The 15,430-nt window shown below is 46.0% G+C and overlaps 1 protein-coding gene across 6 annotated transcripts in view; it reads left to right on the forward strand.

The window, feature by feature from the left end:
* DAB1 (DAB adaptor protein 1) overlaps nt 1-15,430 on the forward strand; it is a 407,123-nt gene that overhangs the window by 385,530 nt on the left and 6,163 nt on the right. For 4 of the 6 annotated variants that reach the window (XM_047727154.1, XM_047727157.1, XM_047727158.1 and 1 more), the window contains 3 exons: nt 2,036-2,584; nt 6,001-6,128; nt 6,494-6,604. In XM_047727154.1, the coding sequence (XP_047583110.1) occupies nt 2,036-2,584; nt 6,001-6,128; nt 6,494-6,589 (773 nt within the window). In that variant the 3' untranslated portion in view covers nt 6,590-6,604. The remainder of the gene's footprint in view (nt 1-2,035; nt 2,585-6,000; nt 6,129-6,493; nt 6,605-15,430) is intronic. The other 2 variants (XM_047727155.1, XM_047727156.1) reach the window with 1 other exon arrangement.

Raw genomic sequence — 15,430 nt, forward strand, 5'->3', positions numbered from 1 at the left:
GAAAAACAGTTACAGAGTGCTGAGTCTGTTGGTGGGCTCAAGACACTGCCTTATTATGTGGCGTGTGAGGTGAGAGGCAATGCACGCCCCTCTCCCGTCTGAAATGCCAGCCCCAATGCGTCTTCACTACTCCGTGCACTAGGGCTGCGTGGTCGCGGAAGGATACGGTCTGTTTGGCATAGCCGGCATAGTGCTGACTTCTTCCGCAGGAAGCCCTGGTGCCCTGTCTCCGCTTCTCTGGAACCTGCTGTCACCTCGCAAGGAAGTGGCGGGACATGGAATGTTGTCCCCACTCCTTAGCCATCAGTCGAGGGCCAGGGGATCTGAGGCTGGAGCCTGAGTGAGGCAGTCCTCATGAGTGAGGTTTCTCTGGGCTCTCCAGAGTCCCTGACATCACCCACGACACGATCAGCCCCACAGTGCCTTCCTGCCTTCCCCCTGGAAGTTGCTAGGATACTCTGCACCCACTTTCCTTCCCTGGCCTCACTGCCCTACACCTGCAAACTCCTTCTGACAGCCATGAAAAGGCTGGTCTTGGGAAGTCAGGTCAAGCCAGCTTCTCCCACTCTTCTCTGCCCGGCCTGGGCATCTGTGTCCTGGGCTCAACTGCACAGGCGTGTGGCCGCAGCACCCTCTGAGAAGGGCAGGGATCACTGGAGGCACCTAGGAGTTTCTCTGGGCCCGCCCACAGTTAGCTGCAACCTGAGGTGGGTGACCAGACCAGATGTACTTACGGTGCAAAGTAGGCCATCAGGGTGGGGCAGTGTCATGCGGAGGGAAGAATGCTAGCTCTGGGGACAGGTGACCTCAGTTCAGGTCCTGATCCCCCTTCATGCTGGCTGTGTGACCCCAAGCACACACTGTCCCTCTCTGGGCACCAGTTTCCTTATCTCTGGAGTGGGGATGGTCATACCTACCCTGCAGGGATTTTTGAGGATGTGAAACACCTAATACTGAACCTAGAAGTTAGAGGCATATAGCAAGTGGAAAAAATTGTGTTACTGTTTCTGCTCTGAAAAGTGTTACTTGTGCTCTTCTAAAAAAATGATTTTATTCTCACCTGAAAGGAATTAGTACCGCCAACAATTAACATGGTAACGGATGTGAGTAGACCCCCTGAGTTGCACAGTACCCAACCTAGGCCACTGTACAAGGGGCTCCTACGTAAGTGGACAGTCACCTAAAATTGGCATAGTAACAATACAGAAATAACATATGACAATACCTGGAGCTACCATTTATTGCTTGGCTGCTATGTACCAAGCAAGGTATTAAGTACCTTCCGGGCTCTCTCTGATTCAAATCCCACTAACTGCTAACATTTACTGAATGCTCATTCTGTGTCAGGTGCAAAACCACATCATATACATCATCTCCGTTTACCTTTAAACCAAGCCCCTGAGGTAGATGGTATTTTGTGCCCATTTTACAGATAAGGCGGCAGAGCTTGGGAGAGCTTGTGGAGCTCTCCCTAAATTCCAGAGATATGAATCATCAGTCTGAGTGTTAACCTAGATCTCAAAAACCCCAGCACTCCTAATTCTTCTTCCTTTGGCACACAGCTTCAGTGTTTAAAATGACGATCTTACAACCTGGCTTTCTAACAAAGAGCCTGACTTTTAGAGAGCTTACGCCATCAGTCTGGCAAGAAGCGGAGGCAGGATTCAAACCCATGTGTGCCCGACTCCTAGTCCTCTGCCTTTTCCACTGAGACACACCAGCTCCTGCATCTGATTGGGGTCAGAAACTTTTAATGATTGTAGCAATATCATCATTATCTCTCAGATATATGTCTGGCTTGCTCACTCACCACATTTCAGTTTCCGCCTACAAATCAACGCCTTTGAAAGGTTTCCCCTGACCATTGCTCTAGAAAGAATGCTCCATGAGAGCAGGGACTTTTGTCTTATTCATCCTTGTCCACGGTCTGCAGCACAGAGCCTGACATGTAATAGTGGCTCAGTATCTTTCTGCCAATCCCTTGAATCCATGAATTCTTTCCCAGGTGCCTGACTCTCATTTTTCACCCTTCCAGGTTATGTTGCAATGGGCGCCGTCCTCCCATCCTTCTGGGGCCAGCAGCCCCTCGTCCAACAGCAGATCGCCATGGGTGCTCAGCCACCAGTCGCTCAGGTGATGCCGGGGGCTCAGCCCATCGCATGGGGCCAGCCGGGTCTCTTCCCTGCCACTCAGCAGCCCTGGCCAACTGTGGCCGGGCAGTTTCCGCCAGCCGCCTTCATGCCCACACAAACTGTTATGCCTTTGCCAGCCGCCATGTTCCAAGGTCCCCTCACCCCCCTTGCAACCGTCCCAACCACGGGTGACTCCACCAGGTCAAGTCCACAGACCGAGAAGCCCAGACAGAAAATGGGGAAGGAAATGTTTAAGGATTTCCAGATGGCCCAGCCTCCACCCGTGCCCTCCCGCAAACCCGACCAACCCTCCCTCACCTGTACCTCAGAGGCCTTCTCCAGTTACTTCAACAAAGTCGGGGTGGCACAGGATACGGATGACTGTGATGACTTTGACATCTCCCAGTTGAATTTGACCCCTGTGACTTCTACCACGCCATCAACCAATTCACGTGAGTGCCCTTCTTTGGAGACATACATCCACTGAGAGTGATGCCTTGTTTCTGGAGTCAGAGAACTCATCTCAGTTCACATTCAGCAGGCCTCCTTGTTTATGTTACTACGAATAATAGTAATAGCTACAAAGTATACATATCTTCTTCGTATACATTGTTTTTATTACTTTTATACTCGCAATAATGCTTATTACAAGTTTTGTTAGACCTGTTTGGCCAATAATGAAAGTGAGGTTCAAGGACGAGGAAAGCAGTGGATTTAAATACAAACCTGTTATTTTTCTACCAGTCACTCTACTGCTTATGTTTTTGTTAATTTGCTCATCCATCTGCCCATTCTTTCATTACCCCACCTTTATGGCAGGCGAGAATTCTACCACTGAACCACCAATGCATTACCCCACCTTTATGAAACACAGATTTTGGTATGGGTTATTGAAATGGAAATGAATGGTGAAAATGAATTTCAAAAGTCGGGGGAACAAGGACAAAAAAATTAGAGTAGAAAACGTAGGGGAGAGACAGAGCAGCCGTAAGGTCTCACCCAACTTGTGGAGCTGAAGCCAGATTTTGGCTCAAGGCTTTGGGTAGTCAAAGAGGATATATGGCAGGGAAGCAGAAAGCTCTAGACCGCGAACCCTGAGAACAGATTTATCACTTCCTAGTCTTGTGCCTGTGGGCAAGTCACTGCTGTGAGCCTCAATTTCCTCATCTATCTTAGGCTAAGGGATAGTAAAAGGATTCAGTGGTACATGAAACACTGTGTACCTCACTGACTTTAAAACATTGTTCTCACCATTATAATTGCATATTGAGTGATGCTGTGCAGAATTCCTGGACCAGGATTCCAGCCTTGGCTCTTCTACTATAAAGCAGCGTCTTTGGGCAAATGTGTGACTTTTCTTAACCTCAGCTGTGTCATGGGTAAAAGGCCTGCTTTGGCCTGGACAGGCAGTGTGCCTCCTTCTAATTCAGGCATTCGGTGATTCTGTCCTAGCTCGCTTTTCCATTGCAAGCATCCAGACACTGTAACTACACAACCAGTCAGAGCCCAGATACACTTGAGCTCACATATGCTTGGAAAGATGTCCAGTAATTCAGCTCGGGCCTTGACGCTTGATAGGAAAGAGAAAAGTCTCATGGAACAATGAGTTTGGCATTTTGATTACTGTCACAGATGATAGGGTTCACTGCTTGGCCAATCGCAAGAATCATCAAAAAATCTAATGTTAACACAATTAGGTAGTGTCATCTCAGCCAGGTTTGGAAGGCAGTTCTGAAAAGGAATGCCTTCTACGTGTATAAACGAGCTACTCCCACTCAGGCCATGTGATCTCCACAGTGGGGGCATCTCTATTAGCTCTAAGTCACAGGGTTTCAGTGAAGAGTAATGAATAAAAAATGAAATGCTGGGAGAATGAGAGCCACGCATAAATAAGAAAGCATCTTTCGAAAACAAGTGTCTCTCTTGCAATGGGCTTGTATGCCAGCTGCAAATAAAGGGGAAGTTTCAGTTCCTTGAGGACAGGAAATGGGTCCAAACCACTCACACCCTTCTCATGATGCTAGCGTAGCATCTAATCTAGTGCATGGAGACATTTGGGAGAAGTCACAGAGATTGAAATGAACAGAACAAGGACCCCTCAGCCACTGTCGTGTCTCAGAGCATGGTTTTGCAACCTGGGCTTTATTGATATTTGGGGCCAGATAATTCTTTGTTGTGGGGTGTCCACTGTACTTGTAGAATGTTGACCAAAGTACCTGCCCCCTGCCCATGAGATGCCAGAAGCACACATCCTCTCTCCCTTGTCCTGAGTCAAAAATGACCCCAGATTTTGCCACACGCCCCCTAGGATTTCAGCTGCCCCAAATTTAGAACCACTCTTAGATTATACAGATATCCTAGAAAAAACTTCTAAAGGCTAAAACACTTGCATAAATGAACCCCTAATTATACTTCTGATTAATTTCCATCTGATAGGTAGGACCAGTACAACCTCTCTCAGATTGGCAGCTCACCCCGGGTTCTCAGCCTTCAGGAAACAATAAACCACTTCAAACCCAATTTGAAATCCGGTTACGTTAACACTTCTTCAACAGCTGTCAGGCACTGAGGTGTTCTCATACTGCTTATCTCACTTAAACCCACTAGTATGAGTCTGTTCCATAATCATCTCACAAAACAAAACAGACTTCCTTTTATCCATGAGCGTCACCTTCAGAATGTTTTGAGTGGAGCAAAGGCCAATGTCAAGTAGAAATAGCGCTCACAGCTGGCTGGATAGTGTAGACAGAGCTCTGTTAAATCTCAGCACACCCGCTCCATGGCTCTGTTGGCCCTGAAAAAGCCCCTTCACCTCTCAGAGATGCAGTTTCTTCATCAGGAAAGAATAGGTCCAACACCATTTTGCCATATTTGCATTAGAGAATGCAGTGAATACAAAATGCCAAGCAAATAGCATCGTTCTTCTAAATATAGATCCATCAAGGCAAAAGGTACTCACCAAGTTTGATAATCACTTGCTGTCTGATAAGCAGCCAGATTTTGGAAATTCTGGGCAATGATGGTGGGGGAGGGGGCCTTATCAGTGCCATTCGAAATTTAGCTACTAAATCAAGCCTCACCACCTCCTCACTTGGGGCTGGGCCAGTGACTGGCATTTTCAGAGCCAAATTAGAAATTATTGAACGAAGAATAGCTTCAAATGGCATATTTGTTATAACCTCTGGACCAAATGAGAGGAGGAACATGTGGGAAGGCTAGGACAGAAGACTCATGTCCTTATGGAGTGAGGCATAAAGCTGCCAGCGGCTCCCTCCCATTTTCCCACGTCACGGAGGCACTCTTCATTCAACACGTGTTCAACGCATGCCTACCATGTGTAAGGATACGGGGCCTGCCTCAACCAGTCACCAACTACAGGGCCTCGAGCAATTTCACGACCTCACTTCCCTGAGCTGTGAAACTGAAATCACTCTTACCTCAAAGAGGCTTTATGCGGGTCAGAGATACCGTCCATAAAATGTCTGATGGCAACTGAAGGTGTTCAAAACGTGCATCCCTATCCTCTGATCTGTTTATTCAAATATTTATACGAATAGAGTTTCTGAGCTCGTCAGTCTGGGGCAGGGGTCCAAGATGGCATCTGTTACAAGTTCCCGGACGTACTCGTGCTGCCGATCCAAGGGCCATTCCTAGAGAACCACCACCTGCCCCAACCGTGTGCACCCACTCCTTCCGGTCAAGTGTCTGACAGGACGAGATCACTATATACAGGGGAGATGTTCGGGATAGAAAGCAGAGTGCCGGACTTGACTTGATCATAACCAGATCCCCGAGGTCTCGGTGGGAGGTACTCAGGTGCAGCCAGACACCTAACGATGTTCCCTCTTTGTGCCTGGTTTCTGTGTAGCTCCAACCCCAGCCCCTCGACAGAGCTCTCCATCCAAATCATCTGCATCCCATGCCAGCGATCCCACCACAGATGACATCTTCGAAGAGGGCTTTGAAAGTCCCAGCAAGAGCGAAGGGCAAGAAGCTGTAAGTGGCTGGTCTGTTCTTTCTGGGTCTGCTTTTTCTTAAAATTAAAACCGCTGTATGTGAAATGGACAGTGGCCCAGGAAACCCGCATAGGAAAGAATGCTGGCTCAGTCTCTCAAGTTCTAAATGGGGCCCTAGGGGGCGTTTTCTTTGATGATCAAATGAGCAGCTGAAAAACGTTGTCCTTTCGTGAGTCGCTCAGCACGGCCCTGCATGGGTGGGTGTGGCGTCCTCCAACTGCTGTTGCTGCCTCCTTTTAAAATAACTGATTATATGTATGCATGAAATTATGCCCAGCTGTCTTCTGCTTTCTGTTGTTGAAAAGACAAAAAAAAAAAAAAAAGTGTTATCTTCTTGTGTTCTAGCCTGATGGATCACAGGCCTCATCCAACAGTGATCCATTTGGGGAGCCCAGTGGGGAGCCCAGTGGTGATAATATAAGTCCACAGGCCGGTAGCTAGATAGCACAGGTCTGGGTAGGTATCTGTTCTTTTTATCTACTTCACCCTTAAGCTCTCTGCTTTCCCTTGGCTTGTCCCTCCATTTCCGAAGTCACCTCCCCGATGTTCGCTCCGTCTCTCCTTGCCTGAGCCCATCCCTGATGTTTGCACCATCTCTCCTTGCCTGCTGTTTGCCATCTTGTGTTTCCTCATGGATGCATGACCTTTGACATATACTGCTAGGTAGGGGTAGGGGTGAGGAGTGGGGAATGGTCATATTCTTTTATTAATGATACATGCTGAGTGGATGGTGGTGATAGAATGAGGCACAGTCCTCATTCCTCGACATGGATTCAGTTTCAGAAAGCATCAGCCTTCCAAGATGGACATGGTCCCCCCACCCCGATTCCTTTCTCACTGGGGTGTGATCCAGATGTTTTCATCTTTTAAGCAAAGCGTCACCGCATTTGCCTACACTCCACAGATCTAAAGAGGTCACCAACCAAACATCCCAAGAAGCAAAACCAAGCAGTGCTTGAAATTAGATGGCTAGAGATGTACGATCACGGTAGCCCAGGCACCCCCCTCACCCTTCCTAATGTAAAAGGGAAATTCAGAGCTCAAAGACATGTAGCATTTGCTTGAGGCTCTGCTGTTTGCACCTGTGCTGCGGCGTATGGCTCGTCCCCGAACCACTTCAGATCCCATCACCAGCTACTTTGAAAGAAGTGTACTCACATACACTAGAAGTGGCTTTTGGCACTCGAATTTCAATACCTCTGATTTGATCAAAAGAAAGAGGAGCTGATGAAGCAAACCTTCTCGGGAGACAGAAATACACCTCGTTCCCCAGGCATGATTCCGGAGGTCACTCCTTGACAAATGTGTTCAATTTTCAGATACTTTCCTAGTTTTCCATAAATGTGTAGGACTGCAAGGCTCTACCCACAGAGCTCCCCTTCTTTAGTCCTGAACAGCGTGGTCAGAGCCATTAAAATGGTAAATAGTTTTCACCATTCACAAATGGATTCTGAGTCTGCCTCGAAATCATTCTCAGTTCACGTGGAAGTTATTTTGACAGTTCCTGAAAGCTAATACAGTGTTTGGAAAGTGTATTTTGCTAATAGATTTTATGATTAAAGAACTTAACATACTGTATATTTTGCCACGTTTTCTATCAGTACAACAGCATATAATAACACATCACACCATGCAAAGCCACGTACAACCCCTCTAAAAATTCTGTCTTGCAAAGCTATTTGGGAAGCTGGTGAATTAAAGACAAAGTCAATGTTCCAGAAAAGAGAAGAGCTGGGGATTATGGGTGGATGCCTTAGAAAGATTCCCCAAGAGGTTTTCTACCCCTTGTGTATATTTTATTTCACGTGCTCAACCTTGTCTTGAAAAATTTGATGAATGAACTAGAGGTGACAAGAGCCATTCATCAGTATAACGGCTAACATCATCCTAAAATTGAAGCTCTTCTAGAAAACAAAGATGACTTACACCATTTGCAGATCAATGTATCAGCTGTCTTCATGAGCCTGTTCAGCTGGAGACAAACAAGCCCAACTCTTTCTTGGGGCCTGAGGCTGTCCCGTGGCGGAGTTGTAAATGGACGGACCATGGGGCAGTAGAAGAGCTCGGAATTTGGAACTTGGATCCAAATTCCAATTTGCCCAGGAAATCTTGGATTTCCTGGAACTTGGATCCAAATTCCAATTTGCCCAGGAAATCTTGGATTTCCTGGAACTTGGATCCAAATTCCAATTTTCCTAGGAAATTTTGGGCAAGAACCATAATTTCTTTTGAGTCTTGGTTTCTTCACCTGCTAGAAGAGGCTTATATCATCTACTAGGTTAGCAGAGATAGTGATTCAGTCTCTAAGAGGGAGACAGACACTCAGCCCTTAGCTCAAAACTCAGCTTAAAAATCTGGGCGCTGGAGGGAAACTGAGTTTAGAATTGTAAACCCTAATGAGATTTCATAGTAATTGTCTATCTTATTTTTGAAAATAAGGATAAAAACAGTGTCCTCCTCAGAGGATTATTGTTTGGACAAAATGAGGTGAGCACAACATCTGGCACACAGAAAGCCCCCAACAGATCTTAGCTGTCATCAGCCCTAGCATCACCGTCATCATCCTACATGCTCGATACCTGTTCCCCAGTACCTTAGATTTTATATATTTTGCCTTGATATGGAATGCATTATACCATAAGGACCCAGGCCATTGGCTGGGAGGTTTTGCTCTGTATTTCCTATCTTCAGATAATTAATTTGCAATATGCCTCCGGATAGAGATGGCATCTCCATGTAGAGATGCCAGAAGGCTGCTGGATTTTATCTGGAGGTCATTTTCAATATGCCTTAAAACAGTTTCAGAGGAAAAAAAAAGTAGGAAAAGAAAATTTTGATAACTAAGCTCTCTAATCAGAATGATCCCTATGAGGGTCTCACAGACCACCTCTCCGTTCCAAAAAATGACCAGTCTCCAGTTGACTTATAAGCCACAGTCAATAGCTCCCACCCCAAAAGGGCTGGACTGTAATCTACAATGAAACAGTTTTCTCCCTTTGAACACTTAGCTTAGCAATATCATGATTTCCTCTCAAGAATCCCATGCCAACAGGCTGATGCCAACCTTGCAGACATATCCCCAAAGACCCCCCCAACCATCCACCCCAAGGGAAGTCCAAATGAGCCTCCCTGGGCCCTTCTATCCCTAGCAACCCAAGCCACATTTGACCCTCCCGCCTCTGTCACATTCACTCATCCACCCAACCGGGAATCTCCTGACTGCAATCCCTTAGTACCTTTCCAGACATTTGAAGAAGGGATACCATGGAGGGAAAGCCACATCCGTGGCTCTCTTTTCCCCTTTGTCTTCATACAGCTGGAAAGCAGGAGTCTTGTTCTTATCACCCTTGCATTTTATCCCAGCTGCTTTTTATTAGAAATACCCACACAATGCTTAGTAGGTAGAGGGGACATATATTGATAAGTGAAAGCCATCTCGCACCACAGCAAGAGGGAACAAACAGACTCCATCTTCACCGGTGGAAGCTTCAGGACCAATCTCACACAGCATTTCTGTTTTCGCAATAAAGGGAAATATCTTCAATTATTTTGTTTTCTCCCCCCTACCCTCCCATCTGGGAGAATGACGTGTCTTTGAAAGACTTGGTCAACAGGGGCAGGAAAAAAGAACCAAAATAATATTGTAATGGCTGGTGTGGGAATGGCAGGTAATTTATACTCCACTGACGTGTTGCTGGAGCAATTTTAAGGGCGAAATGTTAGCTTTTGAGGAGATGAAAGAAAAATGAAAACATTTATTTGGTTAAATGGCTAAGTAAATAAACTGCCTATCAGACTTGGCCAGCTGTCAAGTCAAAGTAGCATCTGTAACAATGGGGAATTGTTTGGTCTGTCTCCCTTAGTAACAATGGATATTGCCATAAATAATATGTCGCTGTCATGTTTTTAATACCGATCTTCGTAGCGGGAACCCAAGACATGGGAACTATTACCTGATGGATTTCTGGTGTTCGAGGGAAAAGAAGGCTGAACTTCAGATGCCTTAGGAGGAAGAATCTACAAAAACAAAAACAAAATCTTTTTTAAAAAGAGAGGAAAAAATGCGCAGAGTCGGGGACTTGGGTCTGGATTATGGTTTTAAAGCAGGTGACCTTAGGCAAGCATGTAACCCCTTTATACCCTGGTCCCTCACATGGATGCATGTGGATAATTAATAATAACAGCTCCTTCCACAGGCTGTTCCAGAATCAGAAATCATGAATATGAAAGTGCTTTATAAGCTTTGAAAGCAGAATACATGTATTTGGAATTATTGTTGCTATTTCAGTTTTAAATAGAATGAAGGAACAGAGCCTTAAATCAGAGAACCGCAAATAAAACAAACCAACCAACCAAAAAAAAACCCAGAAAATAATCTGTCCGTCTCTTGGACATAGTGCTCAGAGCCAAGTCCAAACCAAAGTGTTGGGATTCGTGCAGTCAGGGGATAGGAAGGGTCCAGCTGAGGGCCTGGTCAGCCAGGACGGTGAGGTGGGCTTGGTGCCCAGAAATATTTAAAAGATGAAATCAAGAGAAGGTTAAGTCTAAAGGGAAATGGGAAGTGAGGATGAGGACATCACCTAGGATGAGCCCCACATTCCTGATCTGGGAATCTAGGGGATGCCGAGTCACTGTGTTAAACAGCACAGGACGGCACGCTTGACCAGAGAGAGGGCAGTTCACTTCCGAACTCCAGCTGCACTTGAGATGCCTATGAGACACCCAAGTAGTGATGCAGAAGGCTGCTGGATTTTATCTGGAGGTCAAAGGAGGAAACCAGACTGGGCACAGCAAGCTTTCGATATGGTTTTAAGTCACTAGCGGAGTGGGCACAAGCAGGATATGCCGATCATTTCGCCCAGAGGTCAGCAGACTCTTTGTAACTATCTATGCCTTGTGGGCCAGGTCTCCGTTGCAATGAATCTACTCCACCGTGAGAGAAAGAAAGCAGGAAAAAATAGTGCGTGAAGGAATGGATGTGGCTCAGTTCCAGTAATACTTTAATACTTTATTTAATTAATTATTAAAAACAGAGGGCCACCAAAATTAGCTGACCTCTGATTTAGATCCCACTCGCTGTTTCTAGAATCACTCTGCAGAAGACAATCACCATGCCTTTCGTTTACTACCACTAACAAAGTAGATCTTAAAATTCCTAGCATGTTTATAACACTTTTGATAAACACCTAATTCAATCCTCCAGGGAACCCACTTAAGTATTTTTATCATTCCCATTTCACAGATAGGACAGGTGAGGTGGAGAGGTTAATGGCTTGCTGAAATCATAAGTTTCACTCATAATGGGGCTAGGATTTGAATCTGTGCCCAGATTAAATAACTCAAGAGCTCTCATCCAGACCAGAATACGGGGGTTTTAGCAGTTTCGCTTCGACTTAACAGCTCTGTGACTTGAGGCAGATGGCTTCATTTCCAACCTTTGGTCTTCTCTTCTGTAAAGCAATTCCCATATGCCCTCCCGGCTGATATTCTCGGGCCTCCTAACCTGCCTGGGTCACCGGCTCAGAGCATGAAAGACCCAATCCGCAAACAAGATCTTCTGCAGCACCCCTCCCCCCAGCTTTCCTTATTCCAACAAAGGACAGGACAGAGGACCGTTCAATATGCTGACTTGATTAGGGTTCCTAGGCATTATTGGCCTGAGACTGAGGGCCCACTCCTGATGACCAGGAGTTTACTTTGGACAGCACCCTTGCTTACAGCAGAGAACTGGCACCGGCAACCTCAGTGTCTCATCTGCTGTGTGACAGGGTCAAGAAAGATGATGCATGTGTTCAAAGCAAGTAATCAGTGTCCATCATTGTTGGAGAAATGCAGAATTGATCAGAACATATGCAGGACACCCCCCTCCCGCCCTGGGACTCAGACTCTGCTTCTCTGGATTCACCAAGTGGGTTTCAGCACCGCGAGACCTCAGGAAGCAGGTGCACTTGGCACTTAAATCCATCCTGTGTTTGAAAGACTTTCCTATCCTGAAAGGCCTACCTTCAGGCCGAAAGTGATCAGAGAGTGTTGTGGGTTTTTGCTTTTCATTTTTATCCAAAGACTCCCAGCACTTGTTAAAATCGTTTATGTCATTTGAGCTCCTTTATTACTTGTCACAATCCCTCGAGGTAGATATTACAAGCCCCATTTTACAGATTAAGAAACTGAGGCCCTGATAAAATTTTTGCCTAAGTTCATACAGGAAGTTAGGATTGATGGGCTCTTCCTGGCTCTGAGACCCCTGTGTTTTTGATGACTGTCTTCATGTCTTCAGGTGAAACTTTAAGTTCTTTATTTCAGCCTCATGTCAGCTCTCTGGCTGTACCACTGGCTTTTATGTTTGTGAGGACAGGACATGTAAAACCCCACAGAACCGGGCCCCGGTGTTGGGGCTCATGGTTGCCTGGGCAGGGTGTTGCTGAGGGACTCGAGCTTTGGCTCCTGTGTGGCTCCAGCTGGAACCCTGGCTTGGCTAGATGTTGCTCTGCCCCCCAAGCTTAGACGGGCTCGCTCAGCAAGCAGGTTGCATGGCGTCCTTTGCTCTCACATCGGAGACCCCCTTTCTCGGCATGCCACGGCTTCTCTCCGCTAAACATTTTTTCACGGGACGTATCTTTGATAGCTGTGGCCCAGGTTTCCCAAAACACACATAATAAAATTGAAAGGGGTGCAGAGGACTAAGCTTAATTTAGGTGCCTTTAAAAGGGGGGACTCATTATAAGGCAGGATGGGAAACTATTTGCTTCTGCCCATCAACTCAAAAAGGTAGGGCCACCTAGATGGGGGAAGTGAGGAAGCACAGAAGTGGGAGACCCTACCCTGGGCTGCTGCTCCCCCCCACGACCCCGTTTCTGATGCAACTTTAAGAAAAACAGCTTTCAAGTCTGGGGCCTCACTTTCTTCCTGCAGGGAAGAAGGGTCAGGCTGAGGGCCCTTCTCACTCTGATGTTCTACAAGAGGGAGCACATGGTAGTGGAGAGGACAGTGGGCTTAAGGACACCTGGATACGTTTCCCTGAAACTCTAGGAAAGGACAAATCTAATCTGTAGTGGTCAAAACCAGATCAGCGGTTGCTGGTGCCAGAGTGAGAGGTTGACTCAGAAGGACACAGGGAAGGTTCTGGAAGTTCTATAGCTTGAGTGTGGTGAAGAGGGCCACACGGTGTATATGCTTGTCAAAACTCATCAAACTGTACACTTAAAATGAGAACGTTGTGGTGTATGCAAATCATATCTCAATGAAACTGATTTTAAAATGAGAATAGGAGAAGTCATAGAAATGGAAGGTAAATCAGAGTTTCCTGGGGGTTGGGGCTGTGGGGGAATGGGGAGATACTGCTTAATGAATACAGTCTGGGGTGATGAAAGTGTTGTCCAACATTGCAAACATAATTAACGGCACTGGATTGGACACTTAAAAGTGATTAAAATGGCAAATGCTATGCTGTATATATTACACTGCAATAAAAAAGAAAGCTAAAAAAAAAAAAAAAAACCTGATTACATCCAGCTCTGCACTGTGCAGGCTGAGTGACCTTGGGCAAGTCACCAAGCTTGGAAGAGGCCTGCTTCTTTGCTCTAAGTAGAGATAGGAATATCCAGTGTGTAGTCTCCGTGTGACACCCAAGTGAGATCTTGTATGTGAGATAAGAATGACCTGACAGACTGCCAGTTCTTCTGTAAATAGAAGCTTTTATTACCCTAATTCTGTGATTCTACGCGGCTCCTGTACATAAGACCATAATTCATACTGGAAATAGTCTGCAAACATGTGGAAGTCTCTTATCCACAGGGCGGTACAACCAGTTTGTTTAGATTAACTCCACATTCTTTCTGCACCATGTCCCTGGGTTCCTCAGCGCCATTATTACACTTCCTAACGGAGCCCAGGGGCAGGAGCTCTTAGGTGCTGTGAAAGAGAAGCCACCTTTAGGGGATCGTCAGGCCTGAAACCGTCTTCTGCAAAGGAAGGATAAAACCACATACCCATTATGGACATTGGGGAGGGTATGTGCTATGGCGAGTGCTGTGAAGTGTGTAAGCCTGATGATTCACAGACCTGTACCCCTGGGGTTCATAATACGTTATATGTAAATAAAAATAATTTTTTTAAAAACTATTAAAATTTAAACAAGAAAAACATATACCCAGGCAAAAAGGAACTCACCTTTCTGTATCAGGCTCTGGGCTAGATAATAGATATATTTTTTCTTCTTCAATCCTTACCACAGCTCTGAAAGAGAGGATAGCCTCATTTTACTAGGGAAGAATCTGGAACTTAGAGGAGTTAAGTAACCTACACAGAGTCCCTTAGTCCTAGACTCCTTCAGTGCCCTGTATAGACCTCTGTCTGCACTGCATCCTCTGATCTTCTAGTACGTTCCACACAGTGAGCTCCACCATGCCCCAGTTCTGAGTGAGAACAGAGTGGCCCACATCACCTGCAGAGTCCAGGAAGCCTTTATATAGGAGCTGGGTCTGAAAGTTGAACTCCCATTGCAGTACAAAGGGAGTCCCCCAAGGCATAAGGAACTGCCTGAACAGAGTCTCAGAGCCAGGACATTCCTGTCATGTGAGGTGACCAGAAGGTGGGGCATAGGAGAGAGAAAGGAAGCCGATGATGCTGGCCATGTTGGAAAGTATCCCTGTTGTGTACCATCCCAAAGGGGTTGCATTTTCCTTGGGGTAATAAGGAGTCAGGATGGTTGTTTTTGAGAAGGAGAATGGCATGACCAAATCCATTTCAAAAAGATCATTCTGCCAGAGCCATAAAGACATTGAAGAAAAAAAGAAGAAAAAAAAACATGATTTAGGTGACTGAAGGTTGAGCTTTGATTCACGCTCTAGAAGGGGCATTTATTAGCTCTAATGGATGATAAGATGAATGGGACTCATGTGCCCAGCTAAGGAGATTTGACTTTACCCTGTGGGTGATGGTGAGCCTCTGAAGGATTTGAAGGAGGCCAGAGATGTGGTCAAAGCTGCCAGAAGAAAGCGAAAAATATCAACAGGGTGCTGTGTTAATGTATGATTCCATTTTAGGCTTTTGGAATATTGAAAATAGCCTGAAGACCCCATCACGACCTTGCCAGAAGCCAGGTCAGAAATTTCTGGATCCAATGATTTCTTACTCCCCTCCAGCTCTGACAGTCTAAGATTCTGTAACAGGGAAGGTAAAGCTATTGCCAAAACATATAATGCATCACAGTGTCAGACTTTGGGATTATCTGCTGCTTGGGGTTTTCCACACCACTGCTCCCCTTCATTAGTGGGGATAATT

This window comes from Lutra lutra, chromosome 4 (assembly GCF_902655055.1).
Source record: "Lutra lutra chromosome 4, mLutLut1.2, whole genome shotgun sequence".
NCBI classification, from domain to species: domain Eukaryota; kingdom Metazoa; phylum Chordata; class Mammalia; order Carnivora; family Mustelidae; genus Lutra; species Lutra lutra.